The sequence below is a fragment of the Mesoplodon densirostris genome, chromosome 13, assembly GCF_025265405.1.
Source record: "Mesoplodon densirostris isolate mMesDen1 chromosome 13, mMesDen1 primary haplotype, whole genome shotgun sequence".
Lineage (NCBI taxonomy): Eukaryota > Metazoa > Chordata > Mammalia > Artiodactyla > Ziphiidae > Mesoplodon > Mesoplodon densirostris.
Window position 1 is genome coordinate 14,867,105 of NC_082673.1, and position 25,655 is coordinate 14,892,759.

Consider the following 25,655-nt stretch of genomic DNA (forward strand, 5'->3'; position numbering starts at 1 on the left):
CTTCCAGGTCACTTATCCGTTCTTCTGCCTCAGTTTTTCTGCTATTGATTCTTTCCAGTGCAGTTTTCATTTCAGTTATTGTATTGTTCATCCCTGTTTGTTTGTTCTTTAATTCTTCTAGGTCTTTGTTAAATATTTCTTGCATCTTCTCGATCTTTGCTTCCATTCTTTTTCCGAGGTCCTGGATCATCTTCACTATCATTATTCTGAAATATTTTTCTGGAAGGTTGCCTATCTCCACTTCATTTAGTTGTTTTTCTGGGATGTTATCTTGTTCCTTCATCTGGTACATAGCCCTCTGCCTTTTCATCTTGTCTATCTTTCTGTGAATGTGGTTTTTGTTCCACAGGCTGCAAGACTGTAGTTCTTCTTGCTTCTGCTCTAGCATATTTTTTAACTTTCCATTTATTTTCTGATATTTTTCTGGTTGCAAGAAAATTCCTTCCCCACGATATGTTGTTTGTATTTGTTTTTACCTGCTGATATCTTATGTCCACATCCACTTTAAGTTCTTCTACAGAGCCCTTTTAAAGTAGACATAAGCTTTCAGTCTTGTTCTTTTGTCATCCATTTTTTAATTTATTTTTATTTTTATTTATCTTAAATTTTTAAATTTATTTTTGGCCACATTGGGTCTTCGTTGCTGCATGCAGGCTTTCTCTAGTTGTGGTGAGCAGAGGCTACTCTTCCGTGTGGTGCGCGGGCTTCTCACTGTGGTGGCTTCTCTTGTTGTGGAGTACGGGCTCTATGGGTGCGGGCTTCCATAGTTGCATCACGCAGGCTCAGTAGTTGTGGTGCGCGGGCTTCTGTAGATGTGGCACACGGGCTCAGTAGTTGTGGCTCGCGGGCTCTAGAGCACAGGCTCAGTAGTTGTGGTGCATGGGCTGAGTTGCTCCGCGGCATGTGGGGTCTTCCCAGACCAGGGATTGAACCTGTGTCCCCTGCATTGGCAGGCAGATTCTTAACCACTGCGCCACCAGGGAAGTCCCAGTCATCCATTTTTTAAAAAAATAAATTAGCAATTAATAAAATTAACTTTTCTGTTCATGTATGGTTCTATGGATTTGGGGAGGCGGTGGTAACTTTTATTTATTTTTTTAAATTCTTATTGGAGTATAGCATGTTTTTAATTTAAACTGAGAGTGGGATGAGGGGTAGTGTTTGGTTTATTATTATACAAAACAGATGAATTATTATTACTATAAAGTTGTTGACTAGATTTTATTACCTGGAAACTTGCATTTATACCCAGGTATAAATTATAAACATTAAGTATCAACCAAACATACTGACTCCTATTAATACTTTTTATAATTTTCCTGACATAGATATTTTTGGAAATAATATCTCTTCTTGTGGGAAAAAAAAAAGGATTTATCTGAAGTTTAGTGCCCATTCACTTTATTTTCCTTATGTTTAAATTAAAATAAACACCTTTTTAAAAATAATTTTTTGAGGTGAAGTTCACATAACATAAATTTAACTATTTTAAAGTCAACAATTCAGTAACATTTAGTACATTCACAATGGTATGCAATCACCACCTCTGTCCAGTTTCAAAATATACTTTTTTATTATAAAAAAATTTAATCATTTATGTTCAGGGATGAGGTTGGAATTCACCTTTATTTTATTTTTTATATTTTTAAATACTTTCTAAATTTTCAACCATGAAGACGCATTGTTTTTATATTCCACCACCCCCCCACCAAAAAAAACTTCAAATTTAAAAAGATGCAGCAATATGTCATCCTCCTAGAGAAGTCTTCCCTGACTCAGGCTGCTAACTTAGGAATTCCTTCCTCCTTTTTCTTCAACTTCCTCAGAAGGTATATACCTCCATTTTAAGACTTACATTTTATTATGCCTATTTTCCTTTCTAGCTCCCTTTGAGGCAAGGACTGTAACTTTTCATATATGTATCCTGAATTCTTCAGCCTGTAGTAGTTGCTTAATAAAGATATTTGTGAAAGAGGAAAAGAAGCAAAGAAATTTTCTTAAGATAGACAGTGCCAGCCATCTATCTCAATAATTAGAATGATACTTGGGAACCAGTCTAGTCGTTTCCTGAAAGTCTTAGGTAATGCCAATTTCTTAAATCAAAGTAAAATTTGAGGGAAATATCAACAGAACAAGCAAAGAAAGGTGGCTTAAGTGAACTAAGTCAAACCAGGCACAGAATTCCCACTGGGCAAAGACAAGGAGACCATGGGTAAAAATGGAAGCACCAGAGTGGGGGGTCATTGTTATGCAGAATGTGGAGATCTTTATAAAATAACATGATGCCAAAATACAGGGCTGAATCTAAGCCTCTACCTCAAGGGCTTGGGAAAGGCCCTCCAGAGTATGGGGAGAGGGAAAGTGGTGGAAAGAAAGGCAGTGGGAGTTCCATACAATAATTATAGTGGAATCGGGCCAGGTAGGAATGTACCTCTGGCTGTAATACAGAAGCTTCTTTTTTCCCATCAGCTTTATATTAATCACTTTTTCCCTGTATTTTATAATGTTTTGACATCTTAAAAAGCTTGCTGGCTGGGGAGAGACTAGACTACCAGTGCTTAGATATAGCAAGGGCTCAGCTGGGAGCACATCTTTTATATGGAAACCAACCAATCCTGAGTTTATATGATCAGCCACCTTGTTATCTAACTCTCACACGCCAAGCCAGTATTTCCTCTGCCCTAAACTACCCAGACAACTAGAAACCAGCCCTACAGCCCAGAGTCTGCTGGAATCACTCAGACTAGACAGTGGTAAGCTGTTTACTCTGTCCTGCCTTGTCTTTCCCATGGAAACCCCAGTAAGGGCTCTGGCCTTGGCTTTCCCCTCACTCCTGTCTTTTGTTTCCTGACCAGAACCTGGTGCTTCCCCTGTGGCCCCATATGGCATGGTATGCCCCCTTCTCTTGGGAGAAATGTAAGTAATAAATTCTTCTTTCAATGGCATTGACCTCTCCATACCATCACTCAGTCACCTCCATAAATTAAAATCCTGGAATCGCTTTCTTTAACATCTCTCCACAAAATTTCCTTTACCTCCAATCTTTTAGTTCTTATTATTTATATACTTTTAAGCCTTCAGATGCATCAAAAAGCTGGTGGAAACATACCATCACCATGCAGTGAAAACCTCAATAACCTCCTTTATGGCCTGTAAACCTTGCACCCTCCTGTATATTTCATGGACATATAGCAGATACAACTTTACGATGTGTATTACAAAGGAGCATCAAACTATTTTTAGTCACGTCTTCCTGTAAAAGCAAAACCAAAGCTGCTCTTCATATGTAACATGGACAACACAGGACCCCAAGTGCCCCCATTTCCTGCCCATCTTCTTTGGAACTAATGATGTCCCTGGGTTCCCCAATCACAAGTCCCCATTAAAGTATTCCAGTTTCTTCCCCCACCCCACAGCATACTGACAAATGGCATTCCCTGTTTGCCAATAAAAGAGCAGAAGGAACTGAATGACCCTGGCACACCACAGTCACCTCTGGGTGAGCACACAGAGCTCCTGAACCACTTACTTGCCGACAGTGGACAGAAACAGTGGCCACTGGGGCCCAAAATACATTATTAGTGGTTACTGGCCACAGTACAATCATGCTTGTTTAAATCTAATGAGTATTTATATATATTTCTAAGTAGACATTACTCTGATGAGTAGTAGTCCCACAGTTAATTTGCACTGAGTATTTGAAAAGTGTTTTCTTTTTTAGCAATTCTTTGCCATGCCTGTTACCATCTACATGTTGCCTCTTAAGCTGAAGGTATAACAAAATAAATGTAAAAGAGAAATGAAACAAAGAAATAGATATAGAGAAGATGAGATGAATGGATAAAGAAGATGTGGCATATGTTTACAATGGAACACTACTCGGCCATGAAAAAGAATGAGATTCTGCCATTTGCAACAACATGGATGGACCTAGAAGGGTATTATTCTTAGTAAAATAAGTCAGACGGAGAAAGACAAATACTCTGTAATCACTTATATGTAGAATCTAAAGAGTAAAACAAAAAAATGCATATAGCAAAACAGAAACAGACTCACAGATACAGAGAACAAACCACTGGTTACCAGTGGGAATAGGAAAGGGGGCAGGGGCAAAATAGGTATATGGGAGTAAGAGATACAAACTACTGTGTATAAAATAAATAAGCAACAAGGATATATTATGCAGCACAGGGAAATATAACTATTATTTTGTAATAACTTTAAATGGAGTATAATCTATAAAGATATTGAATCACTATATTGCACACACAAAACTAATGTAATATTGTAAATCAACTATATCAATACTTCAATTAAAAACAGAAAAAGAAATTCATATTTCCTTGAAAAAAAAGAAATAGAGAAGATGTAAATAGAGCAGAACATCAAAGCCAGAGAAAAGAATTAAATATTTCTATGAGATTCTTCCTGGGCTTCAAATTTGACCCTCAGTTTCCTGGCCACCAAAGCAGAAAGTTGTATAATCATCACTAGCAGAAACATTCTAATTTCCTTGTGGAAAACAATGCTTTTCTTAACTATGTTCTAGAGCAGTGATTCTCACAGTGTTGTCCTTGGACCATCAGCATCAGTATCACCTGGGAACTTGTTAAAATGCATATTCTCAGGCCACACCTCAGGCTTCCTGAACCAGACACTCTGGGCTGGGGTCCAGCACTCTGGGTTTTCAGAAGCCCCCATGGTGCTTCCTAGTAGGCTAAGTGTGAGAACTCTGTTCTCAAGAAACAGGGTTTTATATAAAGGACACTGAGCAATGCTCTTATGGCAAATATGGGAAATTCAAGCAACAGCTTTCAATAGAAGCTGCAAACCTAAAGCTAAAGTGCAATTCAACAAAAGAGCAAAGGCAAAACACAAGAGGCTAAGATGGCATGTCCCAGGCACGTGGCTTTTGGTGATCTCTCTTTGCTGAGTCAAGTATTGCCTCTAACATATTCCATGCTATACTAGTTTTTAAAACACCTAGCAAAGAGCCACATGCAATGGTTCTTTGTTCTTAGGCAACTCAAATTCAGAATTTATTCCCCCTGCCCCTCTATTCCTCTCTCCATCATCTGAGGTTGAAACCCTGAAACAGACTTTGGTACCTCCCTCCCCATTATTCCCATAGCAGTTGCCACATTCTATAAACACAAACTCTTCCTTCCCTCCTCATCATTCCATAATTCATTCTTCAAATATTTACTGAGTATCTACTAGATGGTGGGGATTTATCAGGGAACATGACAGACAAAAATTCCTTGCCTTCATGGAGCTTACTTTCTCATTACTGAGACTATAAATAAGATAAGTAAAATACAAAGTATACTACATAGTGATGAGTGCTAAGGAGAAAAACAAAGGAGAGAAAGAGATAAGCTTTGGAGAGGAAGGTAGAAATTTTTAAATATGGTGGCCAAGCAAGGCCTCATTGAAAAGGGACCATTTGAGAAATACCCTGAAGGAAGCGAGAGGATGTGGGAGAGAGCATTCCCCACACGGGAATGGCAAGTGCAAAGGCCCTGAGATGAGACTGTGCTGGCAGATTTGAGGACCACTGATGAGCCCAATGTGGTTGAAGTAGAATGAACAAATGGGGTTGAAAGAAGGATATGGGGGCAGGCAGGTAACCAGGGGTTAGACTGGGAGACTACAGAAGCTTTAAGCAGAGGAGTGGCATTTCAACAGGATCCTTCTGGCTGCAGAGTTGAAAGCAATGGAAAGGGAACAGGGAGGGAATTCCCTGGCGGTCCAGTGGTTAGGGCTCTGCGTTTCCATTGCAGGGGGCATGGGTTAGATCCTGGTCAGGGAGCTAAGATCGCATCCCGGTGTGGAAAAAAAAAAAAAAAAAAAATTAGCATGCTACTGTCCTTTCCATCTGTACTAATAAGCAAAACCATCATCACCTCTCTCGGGCTCTGTCGGTAGCTTTCTAGCTGGGTACCCTCCTTCCATTCCACTCCCTTCCCTCCCTAATCTACCTAACAGAGTGCTTGCCAAAGGCTGCTCAAACCTCCCCACTGCCCATTTGGGCCAAACTCAGTTAAGGTTAGAACTTTCTACACACAATATGGTCCCACCTTACCCTCCCAACTTTACCTCCCAGGCTTCCACCATGCACATCCAACACACCAACCACAATACACTCGCTCAGCATTTTCAAATACATCCCCCCAGCCTGACCTTCTTGCCTTTGCTCTCTCTGACTGGAATACCCACACCATCCCACCTCCACTTACTGATGTTCTCCCAGTCTTCCAAGGTCCATCACAAATCCCACCTCCTCCATGAAACCTTTCCTGATCCCTCAACTAGATGTTCCCTTGCCTGCCTCGGACTCTCACACCATCTTCCTTTTAGGCCATTAGCATATTTCCATCTGTACTTGTCCTGTCTCCCTCAATGGACTATAAGCTCTCTGAGGGCAAGCCATGGCTCACTCATCTTCCAATCTGCCACAGCTTGGAGTACAGCAGCGTCTACAGAGTGAATAGTCATTGAATTAAATAATGACAACATCACCCTCTAGTGATCAATACTCTATAACTTCCAATACCCTCTAAATCAGTGCATCACCTCAGAGTAGCTATTTTACTTAGGATGATAAATATGTTCTACTTGAACACAAACAAAAGTCTAGCAGAGAAAGTCTGTTATACTTTATGCTAATTAATAATGCCAAGTAATGAAGCTTAAAAGGTTAAAAGTGGACACAAAAATAAACATTTTCTTACGATTAACTGCTACCAAAAGCTTTCTATTTAGGAAAATACCCAGTTAAAGTTAGAAGACTTTTAAAATGCTGGACCTCAAACCTGAGGAAAATTGATCCACTTAAATATTTTAACTGTTTATATTTATGGGTAAGATGTTGAATCAATCAATGCTAATCTCTTTATGGGACAGTGATGCAGACACACTAAAAATTCTACTTTCTCCTTTGTGGTGTTTTAAAAGAGTCTTATGCCTGCATAATTTATAATAAGAATCTAGAAACACTGAGTCAGATTTTCCCAATGTCTATCATTAAAATGTGGAGGCAGAGGGTAGAAAGTGTAGTGTATTTTCTTCCTGCATTCTCTGCAATAAAACTTCTCAAAGAGCACCATTCTGTATGGCCTAAATCATTTTTGTTTTTTAGGAACTAAAAAATACTAACTTGGCCACCTTTCCACCTTCTCTTTGAAGAAGCTAATATTGATGTACAGATTTCAAATATAAAATAAAGACTAAAAGGAGCCTTACTCCAAAAAACAGGACAAGGAAAAAGAAAATCTGCGAATCAAACTCAGATTTAACTCAAAATGAAATCTTAGCAACCACTCTTTCATTCAAGACCTAAATAATGAATCTCAGCTTTGTAATACAAATTATGTCAGTGATGGAATGATTCCCAGAAATTTAACTGATCTTTTTGAAAATCAGATTAAATATTAGACTGCCATTTCCTATAGGTGAAGGTATTAGAAACCAAAATGTGCAAGATATATATGAATTAATTTTAAATATTGTATTTGAACATTATTCCAATGTCATCAATATCACTTGAATAATTTTAAGCAAAACATTTTCACTTTATATTCCCATTTAAACAGGATTCCTTTCTTACAAAAGAAAGTGTCTCTGGAAGTTCCAGGTCTAGATACAATTAGAGAATCCAGTGCAAGTAGAAGTAATAAAATAAACCAGCTCTGCGTCCTAATCAGGAAGGTTCACTGTCGAAGTAAGATCAGTCATCATAATTAAGGCACAGAGTGAAAAAGCTGAGAATTTATCAGAAATACTGACAAGAAAACCAGAATGAAAATGGATTTTATAAATCAACTACCCATCACTGTCAAAAGACTCCTCTTATTCTTTCCTCTAAAAGAAAATATCCTGAACCATCAAATTGAACATAGAAAAGATGGAGAGGAACAATCCTTAGCAGTACAAGAAGACATCCAATAAAATAGTACATAGGTTCAATTCTGAAAAATAATTTTAAAATCCCATGATGGCTTTTACCACTTTTGAACCTGCCTGCCTAAGTGAGCTTTCCCCCCAAAGCAGGATTTGAGTTAAGGATTCAAGACCAAAGAGTTTATCTGGGAGATTCAGGAAACACTGGATGGGAGTGTGGACGTGATGCACAGGAAGAAAGGGTGGCTTACAAAGGACGTAGAAACATACCTCAGGATTGTCTCACCCATGAGGGGATGGAGCTGGGATGTTTATCAGCCATTGGTTAAGATGGCTTTAGGGGTGGGAGGCCAGGGTGTTAATTCTTTGGCACTTGAAGTCTGCAGGAGTCAAGCACTTTCCCAGACTACAGAGAAGACCTTCAGGCAAAAGAAGACCCACAGACCTCCAGGAAGTCCTCCACCTTGACAACGGGAAGGTCCCACAGTACAGATGGGGCACTGAAATCATTGTCCACACTGGCTCCTCCAAGGACTTCATTCCCATCAATGGTTGTGTCCGCTGTTGGTATTTCATATCAGTCTTCTCTCTCCCTTTTCTCTACTATCCAACAGAGCATATATTCCACATTCAAGCCATCTACCTCTAAGCTATAAAATATACCATTTTAGCTTAGCCTTTATTTCCCCCCTTGAGTCTACTTTATATTCTCTGTAAATTAAAACTCTTCGTCTATTCCTATGTTGTCAATTTTTTAACATCAACTTTGCTCTCAACTGGGTTGTTTAAAAAAAAAAAAGTCACTCCCTTGGTAGTATTATGGTCCATCATGCATCCACGAAAAGTGATGGACTGGTCCACAGGGTAAGAGCTACCATCCAGAGAATCTTTTATGTTATGAGAGCAGAAGAGGTAATTTTGGCAGTTCCAAAAGTACACATTGTCCCAAAATAATGAGGAGGGAGAGGGGAAGGCAAATCTAAAACTTAACTGGGAAGAAGCATTTCCAATGAAATGTCACTTCACTGTTTTGAACAAATATGGTCTTTAAAAATAGTCCAATCTAACCATTCTTAGGCTGCAGGGACAGCTCCATAATATATTAGTAACTTCCTTCTAGGCCTAAAAGGTTCCTCTTTGCCTTTACTGTGTACATAGTCAAAGTGAGATGATAATGTGCCTAGGTAAATTTACCCTAAAATAACCTTAACTGATGTAAGCACTTGATAAATATTATGCTTCATAAGTTAGAAAAACCAATTCAGAGAATTCAAGAAATAGGCAGGAACTAATGGGAATGTAGCATTATAGGTTTCTTGGAATAAAGGGATTTATTGCCATTCAACAGAGGTATTGAATATGGAACAAAAATGGCTTGGTTAAGATTAAGTTGTTTAGATTTGAGATTCCCTAATCTGGCTCTAATAAAGTCATTATTTTTAAGAGAGATAAACATGAAAAAAATAGACCAGTACACATCACTGGAACTCTCTGGACGTTTTTATGCTGGGTTTGGAGACCCATCCCCTGGTTGCCCTTCTCCATGGCCACTTTCAAGCTTTGACAGAGCCACTGTTGAACAAGATCCTTTCCTAGGGGTAAGTTTTATATTTATGTAAGGATCAGGCCACACTATCAAACCTACGGTTCCCTGAGACAAACCATCCATTGTAAAACGCAATAATTATTTTAAAAATCAGACATCTCTAATTACAGTATGAAGTCTTCACCTTTAGATTCTAAATCAGTGCTTCTCAAACTATCTGTGACGAAGGACTATTTTTAAAATTATTATCTAGTCTATAGTTACCGATACTTTTGCAAGATATGTTAAAGATGAATTACTAGAAAATGAAAAATTTTAAACATACAAAAGTTAAGCCCAATTTATTATTGTTGTTATTAGATTCAACAGACACACAATTACTCTGTCAAAAAATTTTTTTTAAGCTTCTCAACATTTACTCTCAATTTCAGCCCATATTCTGTCACAGACCAGTAACTCCTGGTGGGCATCAGTGGCCGGGGACCACACTTTGAGTAGCACTGATCTGAAGTCCCATGCACGTACTTATTCAAAAGATATACTTTACCTCTGACATCCTTTCCAAATCCTATAGAAGACACTTTTTTGTCCACTTCTTCACAATTGTTTGGTTTCTCCTTCATGACGTCATCGTCACCAGCAACATCAGCAGAGTATTTTTTCTTTCTCTTTTTCTTGTGTCGAGGAGGAAGCTTTTTTGGAAAAGTAAACATTGGGAATATCACAAGAAACATTGCAATGGCACAAAGGAGGAATCCACTCCACCTAAAAAATTGGGAAACGTGAATAGCATTTATGGCTTTGGTATTAGGAGTGTGAACAAATTAGCAAAGTAGAAGTTTGTGGTGATAAATTTCTCCAGAGAAAACTTTTTACCTTCATCAAGTGCACAGCAGTAAGAAGTTAGACAACTTAAGAAAACAGAGTATGGAATCCTCCCTTTCTGCGGTATAAATGAGAAATCTACCCAGTAATTATACTAGTATTATAATGACTATTACAATCAGCAGCCTGACTAGAATTTCATTCAATTCAAGTATTTTTGAGCACATATATGTTCGTTCTGCTAATTAACATTGTTAGTCCTACTACAGTGTGCATCTTAAAATAAATCAATAGCCCATAAATTTAAGAGAAAAATAATATAGAGTCTATAGCATGCTTTCTGGACCAATATGGACACTTTTTTCTTAGAAGGAAACCATTCATATCTGGTATGAAATGCATTTCAAATTGCTGATGTCATTCAAATATTTTTCTGCAAGCACTTAAGAATGTATTAACCCTTCTTAGCTGGCCTTCCCAAACTTAACCAAGTCTGAGCGGAGCTGAAGACATTTACACTCAATCTTTGCCTTCAAGAACTTACAATCTGCTTGTAAGCAAGCTAAAGATATAAGAAATGATTCCAAACAATTCCAAGAAATGCGAGAATGTACACAATTGTTAGATCATGTGGTATAGAAGATGAATGTTATAAAAATTCAGAAGGGAAATCAATGTGTCAGACACAAAAGTACTCTGTCAAAAATTTTTTTTAAGTTTCTCAACATTTACTCTCAATTTCAGCCCATACTCTGTCACAGACCAGTAACTGCTGGTGGGCAGCAGTGGCCGGGGACCACACTTTGAGTAGCACTGATCTGGAACTTGAGAAGCGGAACTTGAGCTATGTAGAATCGAGATTCTGTCTTTAGGCTCATCTGAGGTTGCCATGCTGAGGGAAGTAGGAAGCAAATACAGAGTAGATCTCTAATTCTAGGCCTGTATTAGAACATGTGTCAAGGCCTTGGGCTTCTTGCCTGCATAATTCCCCAAGGGCAATTTTTCAGTCCCCTTTCAACCTTTTCTTAGCAAATAGAGGTCCCTGGTCCTGCCTAACAGGGTCACTAACTTTCCAACTAGGATTCCTCAACTCCAATCTCTGTCCTCAAAGTTTCCAAGTTCATAAATGCTCAGATTCTGGCCTCTGTATCAATACTTTCCCAACCATTGTTATGAGAACGCAAACAGCATTCTAAGCATTCATGTTGAATATAACCCAGTAAGAATACAGACCAACTGCAAAGTGAAAGTTCATTTTTAGAAAATAAGTGTTTCTATTGATATGCTGTTATCAGCTGCTAAAGGTCACAGCTTAACTGAGAGAATGATTCCTAGAACCAGTCATTAATAATCCAGTGTGCTATTTTCAAAGATACTTAACGTTATATCCAATTAAGATATTAAAGCAATCAGAAAAAGGTTTTCTTTTTAGAAGACTGCTCAGGGCAGACTTCCAGCAATCTCAATGATTCAGTATTTAATCACGAACCCAGTGCCTAACACAGGTTAGGTACTCAAAAAATTTCCTAAATAAATAAATTGAATGAGATAGGTGTTTTAAAAACAGGCCATCTGTCGGCAGGGACATAGCTATGATACTATCTGGCCCTTTTTGTACTTGGCTGCATACGAGGACTTTACTAACCCAGCCCTGCCATTATCTTTCTTGAATTTCTTTCTTCCACCTCCGCATTCAAGTCCCCTGAACCCCTTAGTTTCCTGGACCTTTCATGCTCTCTCCAGAGGAGGGCAGGCAGCAGACTATAAGGGGCAATTCTTGAGCTGTGGCTTCAGACTGACCTGTGTTTTTATCCTGTCTTTCCCACTTACTAGCTCTAAGATCCTGGGGAAATAATTTTGCTTTTCTGAACAGGCTTTCTCACCTGAAAGGGAAGTAATAATAACTTGGGGGGGGGGGGTCATCAAAATTAATAAGACAATGTATAAGACCTAATAAAATGCCTGCCCCCAAAGCAACAATAAATTCATGGTAGCTCGTTTTGTTTTTTATGTAGATCTGCACTCAGGGCTCCCACCTCCACCCAGAGCCATTGACTTAAAATTATATGCAAACATTAAAGATACACTCAGAGTACCCCAAGGGGAGAAAATAACAGAAGAAGGGAAAGAATTATAGTGAATAGACAAAAAAATAAAAAAATGTTTAGGGACATTTCTAAGCAGAGCAAATCGGTCTCCAGAAACATCGAAGTTAACACATGATATAATGGTGGTGCTAAAGAGGACGTTGAGAAAAGCTAAGTAAGGCAAGGCAGTGTGCATTATATGTTGGAAAAAGATGCATCAGTAAGAGCTAAAATTGAAAAGCCAGGGCTCCTGACTCCCTTTCATGAACCATCACTCAGAGACTATTCATGAAGGGAGGACAGTTAAGTACATTGACTAAAACCTCCACCCTGGACTCAACTTCTTGTCCAGCTGCCACTGACTCTGAGACTTTGGGCAAGGTGTTCAAGTCGCTGATCATCAATATCCTCATCTGCAAAATGGGCACACTCTTAGTGACTACATGTGGTTGTTATAAGCCTTCAATGAAAATGTTAGTAAAGCTCTAAGAATAGTGCTTGATACACAGCACCCAATTCATATTAGCATTATTCACTCATTCCTTCCTTCCCTCTTCCAGCAAATATTTACCAAAAAACCTATCATTGCCACTAGGCACCATAGAAACTAACATTGTATCAAAGAACTCTGCCTTTGTTCAAGGTAGAAGTCTGTTACAAACAGAGCTACTCAATAAACAAAATTCATTTTCAAAGAGACCCCCTAGTATACATTTCTATACTGACAACTTTTATCATTTGTAGAATACTGAGCCATTAAAAGGAATAAAACTACTTGAACATTGATTAAATTCAAAGGACTGAATACTAGCTAACACACATTATGTAGGAAGAACTGCCTAGAGCTCCACATACATAGACTCATTTATTCCTCATGACAACCCTATCAAGTAGGTACTGCAACTATTTCCATTTTATGGATTAAAAAAAACCCCCGAGGCTCAGGGAAGTTAAGTAACTTCCCCAAGGTCACACAGTAACTAGGGGGCAGACTGGGATTTAAAACCAGGGGAGTGTGGCTTCAGGGTCTGCACTCAATTGTTCCACTTGGCTACCAACTGGGTGGATGTCTACTAGAAAACTTGTAGCAAGTGCATAAAGTGCATAAAGCACTTGTAATCCTTGCCTTCTCCTTGCCCCTGAGCTGTCCTCCTCGCCTTTCTCCTTCCAGATGTTCCCTTAGTGCCATGCTCTTCTCATGGAAATCTATACAGAACACAGATTATACATGGGATGTTCATAGATATATTTTAATAATCTAGTTTTCTGAGAACTTTTTAAAAAATCTGTACTCTGAATTATTTCAGAACTGCAGAGCAAACAGTAGAGGCCAAACATTTCACTATTGATCAAGAACTTAAAATTCCTGTGTCATTCCCCTACTGCTGACAAGGGAACGCTCCCTTTTGCATGATTTGAAAATTCTACCAGGCCGGGCTCATCTAGATCTTAGCACTTCCACCTTCAAAGAGTATTTACTTATAAAAATAACAAGTGTTCTATAATTTAATTAATATTTATTAACTGCTTAGAAAATAGTGTGAAACATTCTCACACAGCTCAAGTTATGAGGTTATTAACTTATAATGAAACACAGGGAGAACACAAGTAGTCTAAGAAACTCTTTGGAAAGTAATTACTTGACACTAGTTTCTAATTAATGAAATTCTCTGTTCTAAAATGAAAATTTCTTATCAATGTATGCCTATTACCAATCCATGTTTAATGAATTTGGGATGCCGATACTTGGAGCGAGTGCTTGCAATCATGAAGAAATAACTCCTTATGCTCAAGATGAGGATTGGGAAGAATTCAAATGCAGCCCTTGGAGATAGGGATAAGTAACCTATCATCCAAAGTTGGAGTTCTCATCCTAAATCCTAAGCTTACTTATTTAGCAAGACAATTAAAGGCTAGCGAGTGAGAGGGTGGCTACATCTCCAGCACACCCAGGGGAAGGAACTATTTATTACCGAGTGAAAAGATTCACTAAGGGTGGGACAGTGGAAACGCAGGGCTAGAGTCCTGGGCAGTGGAGAAGGACAAAGCAGAAACACAAATATAATAAGGAAGTGGGAGAAAATAGTTTTTTAAAGGCACAGAAAAGATAATGAAAGCTACGATTAAGGTACACGGGAAAGTTCCGACACAGCCGCATTCTCCTTTTCCTTCACTCTGCTCTGAAGAAACCAGCCATCTCAAACCTAAAGAATATGGATTAAACTGATGTTCCCAACTCCTCTGTGTTAGTTTCCTATTGCTGTGATAACAAATCACCACAGGCCGCGTGGCTTAAGATAACACAAATGTATCATCTTAGAGTTCTGGAGGTCAGAAGTAAAAAATGGGTTGGCAGGACTGCATTCCTTCTGGAGGCTCTAGGGGAAAAGCTGGTTCCTTGCTTGTCCTAGCTTCTGCGATCCACCTGCATTCCTTGTCCCTTCCTCCATCTTCGAGGCACATCACTCCAACGTCTGCTCCAATCCTCAAACCTCCCTCTCTTACTCTGACCCTCCTGCCTCTCTCTTTCCCTTGTAAGGACCCTTGTAATTACACTGGACCCACTCGGATCATCCAGGATAATCTCCCCATCTCAAGAGCCTAAACTTATTCACATCAGCAAAATCCCTTCTGCCATGTGAAGGTAACACGTTCATAGGTTCTGGGGATTAGGACAAGGATATCTCTGGGGATTATTATCCTGCCTGCCAACCCCTCCTAGGTGACGTTTAGCTATTTTTCATCTTCCCATTGGGGAAATTCTTATTTTAACTACAAGGGGACTATTACTCTATCAGAATACCAAGTGAAATGAAAGATTTAATAAACGAGTCTTACCAGTTTCCAATGAAACGAGGGTCATCCTGATTAAGGTGGATGGGACTTCTAGGATCAACGTAAAAACCAATAAGAAGTCCACCTAATAAATATCCCACTGCAGGACCAAGTGCTCCCATGACATACATGATGGCTGAGAAGACAGAAGGGGAAATGCGAAATATAACATCATGTCATTTGTTTCAGTAGTTGTCTAATTTCAGTCATACCATGCATATGTCACAGTTAAATCCAGTTAACAACTTCCAAAAACAGAGAACTTTAGAGATCCTGTCTACGTTGACATTTGGGTTTGAAACCACGTCCTTTATTTAACTGTTCCCTGTTGTCCGCTTAGAACATCAGAACTTCTTTGGTTACTTCTGAAAGTACAGACCTGGACTAGTTATGAAGGCAGTCACTGGATAACCAAGAGAGGCTAACAGGTAGTCTCAAGATAAGAAAAGAGAAAGAAGTAGACATCCCTCATCCCAGCTAGAAGATTCTAACGGGCTGAGGGAACTCGAGGCCAGTTTTGCCATGAAGCTGGATTCAGCAGCCTCAAAGCACTAATATTTTCAGATCACCACTTGAGAATCAAAGAAGACCTCACAGTGTGTTTGGTTTATTGTTAAACAAGGAATATTACTTAAAGGTTAATAAATCTCCTTAAATGGCACGAGAGAGACAGTCCAAATGGAAAGCTGAATCTAACTAACTAACTAATCTAACTAACGCACAGCTGAATCTGAAAGAATGTTAAAGCACACGTCCAAAGGGAGAGGGGTGTTTACTGTCAGTAGATCAGAAAGGCTGTCATTCTGTCCAAAAACATGTGGCCATCAAAATGGCCTTATAGGAAAAATGACCACAACAGATGCACGGTCATTTCTTTATATTGCTTTCACTGCTGTGATTGAAATTTTTAAAATAAATAACATATTGCCAATTTGTACATTTTGAGGTAGAAGAGGAAATTCCTTGAAAGTCATAGAAAAATCTAGCTGCACTCCAAACACGTGTCCCCCTGTTGAAACTCAGTTATTTGGGGACAAATCAATAAACACTTTTAAGGTACCCCTGTGTGCAAGGCATGATAAACTCAGGTGATACATGCTTCTCATTTCTGTTGCTTTCGTGCATTTTTACCAAAGAATAAATAAGTGATTTGTCATATCCTTTAAATAGTACCTATTTACCAGAAAGCAAATTTGGACTAGTCAGAATCCCTTCGCCTGACTTTATCAGCTGCACCTAAATAAACACTGAATAACCTTATACTTCCTGTAACTTATAACTACAGACAGTCATTTAACACCTGCTAGCACTTTCCTCACCATTTCAAAAGAGAAAAGCACAGTGTTTATTTATCTTACAGAACTATATGATTGTAACAATAAGACATTAGGTTCTTCGACTTCTCCATCTGTGTTTGGAAATGAAGAACCGAAGCATAGCAGCAAGTAATTGGCATTCTTTTGGACGCATGCTTTTAATAAAATAAAATTTGAATTTTGATAAATATCTTGTTAACCTCTCTGTTTATAGCCTAAAACAGAGCTCAAGAATAGAAAGTATTTTTTCAGTTTCAGGTATTCCCATAAGCACATGAAGATAAAATATATGTTTACACCTCCAGGCAAACCAGCGCCATTTACAACTCAAAACTGTAATGAGGCCAAAATGTGACACAAATCATCTCCCCAAAATTGTTCTTCTGGCATGAAAGAGACTGTCTTACAAACACAGACGGAGGAAAAGGTATTTCCGCCATACTCTTTATGCCTGGGGCACTTGCGTGCAGCATCTTGAAGTGCCAAGAAGCCATGTGCAGGATGTGTGCTGGCAGGACCACTCAATCAGCCGGTGAATGGAAAACCAATGAAATAACGTGCACCAAGAAACCTTAACTGCTTTATGAACTATAGGTCAAGCTTTTAAAAATTCACCTATAGAATCAGAAAAATTCATTTTTATTGTATAGCAAACAATGTTAGGTCCAATGGAATCACTCTCATTAACAGAAATACATATATGTACATCTACATATGTACAACTATATAACTATACTACAGGTTATACTATATGATATAGTACAATAACTATGCTGCATACATAAATACGTTTGTATATTTATAAATATATATCATACATATATGTATATATAACTTACTACCATAGTCCCATTTAGTAAATAAATCACTCTAGCCACTGAGTTAACATTTGTTAATTCATTAACTAATGGCACTTATTCAGAGCTTTTTAGAGGAGCAAATTGTTAAAGCAAACCACTAACTCCCTCAGTCAAAAATTCCCCATCAGGGGTTTCCCTGGTGGCGTGTGGTTTAGAGTCCGCCTGCCGATGCAGGGGGCGCAGGTTCGTGCCCCGGTCCGGGAAGATCCCACATGCCGCGGAGCGGCTGGGTCCGTGAGCCATGGCCGCTGAGCCTGTGCGTCCGGAGCCTGTGCTCCGCAAGGGGAGAGGCCACAACAGTGAGAGGCCCGCGTACCGCAAAAAAAAAAAAAAAAAAAAAGTTACAACTCTTTCCCCCATTCTTCCCGTCGTTTCTCTGATCCATGTTTCTCCTCAGCATGTATCACCACCTAACACACTTTATCTTTCCTTGGTTCATCTTGTTGATCCCCTGTTCTCCCCAACCGGACCATAAGCTCCACGAGATCGGGGATGCCTGACGGAGGGGTTCACTGCTGTGTCCCCCATACCCAGCAGTATAGGAGGCATCACCCATACTCACTCCCATTATTCATTACTTCCGTCACCACCACGGAGTCTGCACCGTCTACGGCCATTAACAACAGATGTCAGTGACAAACTCTTCCTCAGTGTCTACCATCTCTTGAGACACTAGCTAATGACATAGATGTCAATCCATAGTGCATAGAGTGAACTTGGTAATTTCATGGTTTTTGACTGTCTCATCGGATGTGATTATACTATCATTGGGTTTTTTTCTCATGATGAGGAGCTTGTACTGAGAAGACAGGCTATTCGATGAGCTAACAATAGAAACATAAATACAAGTTCCAGTCTTTTCTTCCTGCCCTCTCCGTGGATGGTCTCACACACCTCCTCTTTGAGAGAACACTGGACCATTCCATTCTTTTTTTTTTTTTTAACATCTTTATTGGAGTATAATTGCTTTACAATGGTGTGTTAGTTTCTGCTTTATAACAAAGTAAATCAGTTATACATATACATATATCCCCATATCTCCTCCCTCTTGCGTCTCCCTCCCACCCTCCCTATCCCACCCCTCTAGGTGGTCGCAAAGCATGAGCTGATCTCCCTGTGCTATGCAGCTGCTTCCCACTAGCTATCTACCTTACGTTTGGTAGTGTATATAAGTCCATGCCACTCTCTCACTTCATCCCAGTTTACCCTTCCCCCTCCCCATGTCCTCAAGTCCATTCTCTATGTCTGCATCTTTATACCTGTCCTGCCCCTAGGTTCTTCAGAACCATTTTTTTTTGTTTGTTTTGCATTTTATCTTTTTAAAAACACTTTTCATCTGGGTTTTATTTTTTAATTAACTTTCAAGTTTTTCTTTTAAATCACTGATTACCTTCTAGTTCTCATACCTTAAGTAAGTTTACTTACTTTTTTAGCCTTATTTTTATTAGGCTAATTTTTTTATTTTTAAAAATTTGTTTGATTTCAAACCTTAAATCTTGTTAAACTCCTGAATTTGAACTTATGTTTTTGTATTTGGCGGTTTCTCTTTCTTTTTTTTATCCTTCTGACAAGATCTTCTTTTAACAGTCTTTGTTTATCTTAGTCTTCTCTTACATTTTGCTTATTTTGTGATCAGTTTTAGCAGTACCTTGTTAGAGGCTGGGCTGGGCCTCGTATCACAGCTGGACCCATCTCCCCACTGTCTCTGTGGTCCTGTCCCAGCTGCCCTGCATGGCTCCCCCCACCAGTTAGGGATGGCAGCCTGAGCGACTCAGGGTAAATTCTGCCCTGGGCTCAAGGCTCGCTTTGCACACGACTTATTTGATTAGCTGGACCCTATGATTGTTGTCTCGAATTACCCAGTAATGAGAAAATTCAAGTTCTAAATCCAAGGTCTGCGATGAATAAGCACTAACAGTAAGACAAGCCAGGCCCGCAGAGTGAAACAAACAAGCCAGAGGGCACCTCGTTCAGTTCCACCTGCCCTGGGGAGGGTCCTACGGGTTGATCAACCTTCCCAGTGGCTCCCTGAGAGAAGAAGCACAATGCACCCTGCGATGCCAGCCTGCACCTGTTCCACCCCTGCAGTCAGACACCTCCGTTTCTCCATTTCTGGCAGAGTTGAAAGGCCCTCCTTCCTCATCACAAAAGCCCAACCTGGCTACAAAATTATCTCAAATAAGGTTGTTCTGTGAGGTGAGCTGCGACCCAGGCAGCAGCTCTCTGAAGTCTACGGAATCTGTGTTGGGTAACTCAACCTGCCCCTTGTTGGAGAGCAGGCAATTTTCTCTGCCCTTCTAGGTTCTTCTGGCTGGTCTAAGAATTCAACTGACATGAATCAGATTAACAGGAGAAAAATCACACAAAAGATTAATAACATGTATACATGGGAGAGACTCAGGAAAACTCAACTCACCAAAAATGGCCAAAGCCATTATACCAAGGCCAAAGCCTTAAACACCAAGTTCAGCTAAAGACAAAAGAGGATGTTGGGGATAGTGGTTCCGGACCTCAAAGGGGAGGAAGGCAACTTCACATGGAGATGGAAAAGCAAAGATTTGGTAAATGAATGCTTCCTGGGCCAGGCAGAGACTCCGGGACACAGAGAGGAATTGTAACAAACAGACTTTGGTAGGTTCCCCCCTGTCCACACACCTAGTTCCTCCATAGTTACCTACAGTGATAGCTCCCTGCCTGGAACAGGTCCTCTATCTACACTTTTATGCACTTAGGGGGAAGGTCAAATGTTCTTCCCGAGTCTTTTGGGCCTTGATTATTTCCAGCTCGAAATAATCCCATGCCAAAGAGCTATTTGGGGTGGTAAGTTTTCCTCCCCTACACCCTAAATCCCAAGAAACGACTCCAGAACCCCTCACAGTGGTCAGTAAGGCAACCATGAGCCTCACTGGACCGGGAAAACCGAGGGGCCCAGTCAAAACCAGCAAAGATCCCAGTATCACAGAGGGCTTTGCAGTCACCTCCTTCCCGGCCTTATACCCCAAATGGTTGAGCAGCGCTCCACATCGCGGGGTCACAGGTCACTCACTCAGCCATGCACTCTGTGATGCCAGGCCCTGGGACAAGGAGGGGGCATTGCAAAGGTGAATAAGAGGGGTGCGTGGTCCCCCAGAAAGAAACATGTAAAACCAACTATGATTCAAGGCTCAGTGATTAAATACAACCGACACCAACAACGCGCTGTGGACCACAGGGGAAGCATGATGCATTTTAACAGTTGAGGAGAGAAGACAGACAGAGCTTCATGGAAAAGAGGGCTCCTGGCCTAAGCCTGCAAGGATAGGAGAAAGGACACCAGCGGCTGAGGGGTTCGCATGGCACAGGCGTGGGGATTTGGAAGCGCCCAACATATTCAGGGAACTGCAGGTGATCTTACACCTGGTGGGGGGAGGTAGAGAAGAGGGACCACCACCGCCGCCATCCCCATCCCATCCGGGGGGCTCGGTACCCAGCTGTGTGCAGGCTGCCAGTCCCTCTGCTCTGGGACAGTGAGAGTGGACAGCAGCATCTCCCTGGTTTCCCTACCATTCAGCATCCTTAAGAAGTGATTTTTCTGTTGTTGAGGAACAAGTTACTTCCACTGTGCAGTGGAGGGCAGGCCTTCTAGAAAGGGAAGTCAGGGCCCTGGGCCTGGGCCTCCTGAGCACTTGTTTCTGTCCTCCCACTCCCCTCCCCTCCCTCTCTCCCTCCGACACCAGTCATTGCAACTCAGTCGGGACGGAGTCCAGGGTACCATGTCATGGCCAGAGGCCTCTCCTGCCACCTCCTCCCTGCTGTCCCCAGCTCTTGGGAGTGTAAACAATTCTCCTTCTCACGCATTCTCCTCATTTATGGGCAGAATTCAGTGAAAGAACCACTACCCTCAACTGGGGCGGGGAGCGGGGACATCTTTTCTTTCCACCTGTTCAGTTTCCGTGCTCCCTTCTTTCAAGAAAAGCCGTTCCGCTTTCCTTTGGGACCATCCATCTCCTCACCGCACAGTCTTGACGGCCTGTCAGTCATGGAGCCCTGTCCTTGGTGGTTCATCGGTGGACGGGGGACGAACCCAGGCCAATCAAGCAGATGCTTTTCTTCTCCTTGTAATAGTTTCCCCCGGCTCCCCACGTGGCTCACCCCCCTACTTCTCCCTGATCTCTGCTCCAATATCACCCCTTAGGGTAGCCAACGCTTACCCCATATCTAACAGGACACCCCGCTCCCCACCCTCACCACGTCTGATCACCGTACCCTGCTGGAGTTCTCACCGTGGCACACGTCACCATACAACATGACGTTTGGGGGCGGCGGGGAGCTGCTTAGCATCTGTCTCTCCCACTGGAATGTCAGTTCCGCGAGAACAAGGACTTTTTCAGGGATGCCTTATCAATCCCTACGCAGTGCTGGCCATCGGCACTAATAAACGTCGTTGAATAGAGACGCCAGGCAGGCATGGCCTTCCACCCTTGAGTGAAGTAACAGAAGCCGTCAAAGTGGATTCATCCTTGCAACACTGCCCTCCATCCACGGCTCGCGCTCCCTGGATCCCTGGGGCTGCCCTGTCCTGTGTGCCATCTTTATGCCCCTTTCCTATGAAGTGCTGGATTTGAAAGACGTGGTTCCCGGGCTTTACAGTCACAGAGCACTGACCCTCACCCCACCCCACTCCAGGCCTGACCCTTACCTCTGCCAGGCCCTCCATGGGCCACCACCCTCCCCTGCTGGGCTTCCCAAATCCTCAGAGCCTCTTTGTAACTGGCCTGGATTTGCCATACCCTCATTTGAACTTGACCTTTAATGGACCAGCCCCTGCATCCGTGTTGCTCTCCACCACCCACTACTCGTCCCTCTCTATCCACCACTTCCCGTTGTCCCCTCTGGGGCAGGACCTACCTTCTCAGTGCCCCACGTGGCGGTGCATGCCGCTAGGAACGGATGCTGACAGGGGTTTAGGTTACAAGTAAAATCCAGGCTCAGTCTCAGGACCCGGGCTCACACCCAGGATGCTCCCACAGAGAAACGTTTTGCCTACCTGCCTAAGGTCCTCCAATGACCACCAAACCCATCTGGGACATAGTGATAGGAGGTCGCCTTCCTGAATATATTTGGCAGCACAGCTACTATACACAACAAGAGGACATGAAAAGCAAGCCACACTTCACTGCAACACAGCAGCAGTGACACGAACGGACACTCAACTTGCACAGCTTCTTGAAAATTAGCCACAAGGTACTTCATAGCACCAGAGCGCCAGGGTGAAGGAAAGCATTCCCTCACTTATGCCTTACACTCACAGGCACAGGCAGATAAGAGACCTCTGATCTCGGTTATTTTTTTTTTTTTTTTTGCGGTACACGGGCCTCTCACTGTTGTGGCCCTTCCCGTTGCGGAGCACAGGCTCCGGACGCGCAGGCTCAGCGGCCATGGCTCAGGGGCCCAGCCTCTCCGCGGCATGTGGGATCTTCCCGGACCGGGTCACGAACCCGTGTCCCCTGCATCGGCAGGCAGACTCCCAACCGCTGCGCCACCAGGGAAGCCCTGATCTCGGTTATTTTGAGCAGCAACTTTTCTTTCTTTTAAGTGATTCCGTTATTTTGACACAGGCCTGACAGCAAAAGAAGAGCTGCCACGGCAGTCAGGGAAGAGTCTATCACTTTGCTAAAACATTCAGAGAGCATCTTAGGTCGCAAATGAGAAGATGAGGGAGAGGGCTTTAAGTAGATTCCGAGTGTTTTTTCCTCTCTACCAGAGCGAACAGTAGTTGGTTGACACTCACCATCTTTCTTTAGAAATACTTTCAAAGTCATCTGTAGTCTAAAAGGAAACACACAAGTACATATGGAAACAGCCAGTTGCACTTAATTCATACCTGGGGCATGGTGGAGGGGAGGGTAAGGTGCTGTGGCTTTAAAACATCAAATTGGCCACCTGTGAGTGACCACTGTCTATAAATTTAATCTAGTCCTCAAGAAGGACCACAGGATAGCTACCGTGAAAGCATGAAAAAAAATTAAGTCAAAAATGTTTTCATTGTAATTTGGGGGCAAAAAGAAAGTTTTATTAGAAATAGACTCACAGACATAGAAATTAAACTTATGGTTACCAAAGGGGAGGGGGGTAGGGATAAATTAGGAGTTTGGGATTAAAATAAACACACTCCTATATGTAAAATAGATAACCAACAAGGACCTACTGTATAGCACAGGGAACTCTACTCAATATTTTGTAATAGCCTATAAGGGAAAAGAATCTGAAAAAAAAAAATATATATATATATATATATATATTTATATACCTGAATCACTCTGCTGTACACCTGAAACACAACATTGTAAATCAACTACACGTCAATTTTTTAAAAACCACAATGAAATACCACTAAACTCCTATTCAAATGGTTAAAATTAAAAAGATAATTATACCAAGTACTGGTGAGGATGTCAAGCAATTAGAACTCTCATGCACTGCAGAGGTGAAACATAAAATGTTACAGACACTTTGGAAAACAGTTTGGTAGTGTCTTAAGGAGTTAGACGTATAACTACCCTATGATTCAAGCATTTCACTCCTAGGTATTTTCACAAGAGATATGAAAACATGTGTCCATATGAAGTGTTACATACAAATATTCAGAGCAGCTCTATTTGTAGGAGCCAAGAACCGGAAACAACAAAAACATCCATCAAGAGGTGAGCGGATAAACTAATTGTAGTATATTCATACAATGGAATACTATTTAGCAGTACAAAGAAATGAATTATTGATACACATTAAAACATGGATAAATCTCAAAATAATTATGCTCAGTGAAAGAAAGTAGACATGAGCTTCCCTGGTGGCACAGTGGTTGAGAGTCCGCCTGCCAATGCAGGGGACACGGGTTCGTGTCCCGGTCCGGGAAGATCCCACATGCCGCGGAGCGGCTGGACCCGTGAGCCATGGCCACTGACCCTGGGCGTGCGGAGCCTGTGCTCCGCAATGGGAGAGGCCACAACAGTGAGAGGCCCGCGTACCACAAAAAAAAAAAAAAAAGAAAGAAAGAAAGTAGACATTAAAAAGTCCATACTGTGTAATTCAACTTATAAAATTCTAGAAAATGCAAACTAATCTAAAGTAATAAAAAAAAACAGTCTGTGGTGATGGGGCGGGACGGGACCAAGCAGAAGGGAGGGATTACAGAGAAACTCAAGGAAGCTTTTGGCAATGTTGCATAGTCCTGCAGTCTTGATTGTGGTGACGGTTTCACGGGCACATATGTATGTCAAAGCTTATCAAATTATATATTTTAATTATGTGCAGCTTATGTCAGCTTCACCTCAGGGGAAAAAAAGACACTTTTCTAAGAGTGGGTTCTGGTGATGGTTGCACAATTCTATAAATTTACTAAAAATGATTGGATTATATTCTTCAACTGGGTAAACTTTATGGTACGTAAATTATGAGTCAGGAAGTCATTAAAAAAAAGACTAGAAGGAAACACACCATGTATTGAAAGTTGTTAGCTAAGGGTATTGAAATTACAAGGGATTTTTTCTTGTTTTCTTTATAACGTTCCATATTTTCAGGTTTTTCTAATTGAATACAAATTTTAATAAGCAAAAAAATTTTTCAAACATACCTCCTGGAATTAGTACTTCTATCTCTCTCAGCTACTAATAATCAGCTAACAAATGTATCATCTTTGTGTAAATTTATAATAAATATATTTTTTAAAACTTGAAGGAAGTCTATACGGGATAATGTACTTTTTTGTTGTTCTTATATCTACAGCACCTCCTACAGGAGCACCTGACACATAGTGAGCACTCAGCGCATACCTGATGGATGAGAACACAGTATCTGTAAAGCAATTCTCCATTTTTTTTATGATCGATCTGCCCAATACTTCATGATGACTTCCCCCAGGCTAAATTATTATAATAATTAGGGATGGGCAAACTACCGGCCAAATCCGGTAAATGAAGTTTTGTTGGAATCCAGCCATATTTATTCATTTATACATTGTGCGTAACTATGTTCAACCACAGCAACAGAATTGAGTAGTTGCTATAAAGACCGTATGGCCCTCAGAGTAAAATATTTACTATTCAGCCCTTTATAGAAAAAGTTTGCCTGGGAAAGTGGGAGGTACAAACTATCGAGTGTAAGATAGGCTACAAGGATGTATTTTACAACACGGGGGATATAGCCAATATTTTGTAATAACTGTAAATGGAGTGTAACCTTTAAAAATTGTTTAAAATTGTTTGGCAACCCTTGTAATAAATAATGACAGTCATTTATTGCATAT

The 25,655-nt window shown here is 41.0% G+C and overlaps 1 protein-coding gene across 1 annotated transcript in view; it reads right to left on the bottom strand.

The window, feature by feature from the left end:
- The window catches only part of SLCO5A1 (solute carrier organic anion transporter family member 5A1), a 122,418-nt gene that overhangs the window by 57,489 nt on the left and 39,274 nt on the right, over positions 1–25,655 (bottom strand). The window contains exons 3-4 of the mRNA XM_060115790.1: positions 15,199–15,331; positions 9,996–10,213 (exon numbers count right to left, since the gene is read on the bottom strand). Of these exons, the coding sequence (XP_059971773.1) occupies positions 9,996–10,213; positions 15,199–15,331 (351 nt within the window). The remainder of the gene's footprint in view (positions 1–9,995; positions 10,214–15,198; positions 15,332–25,655) is intronic.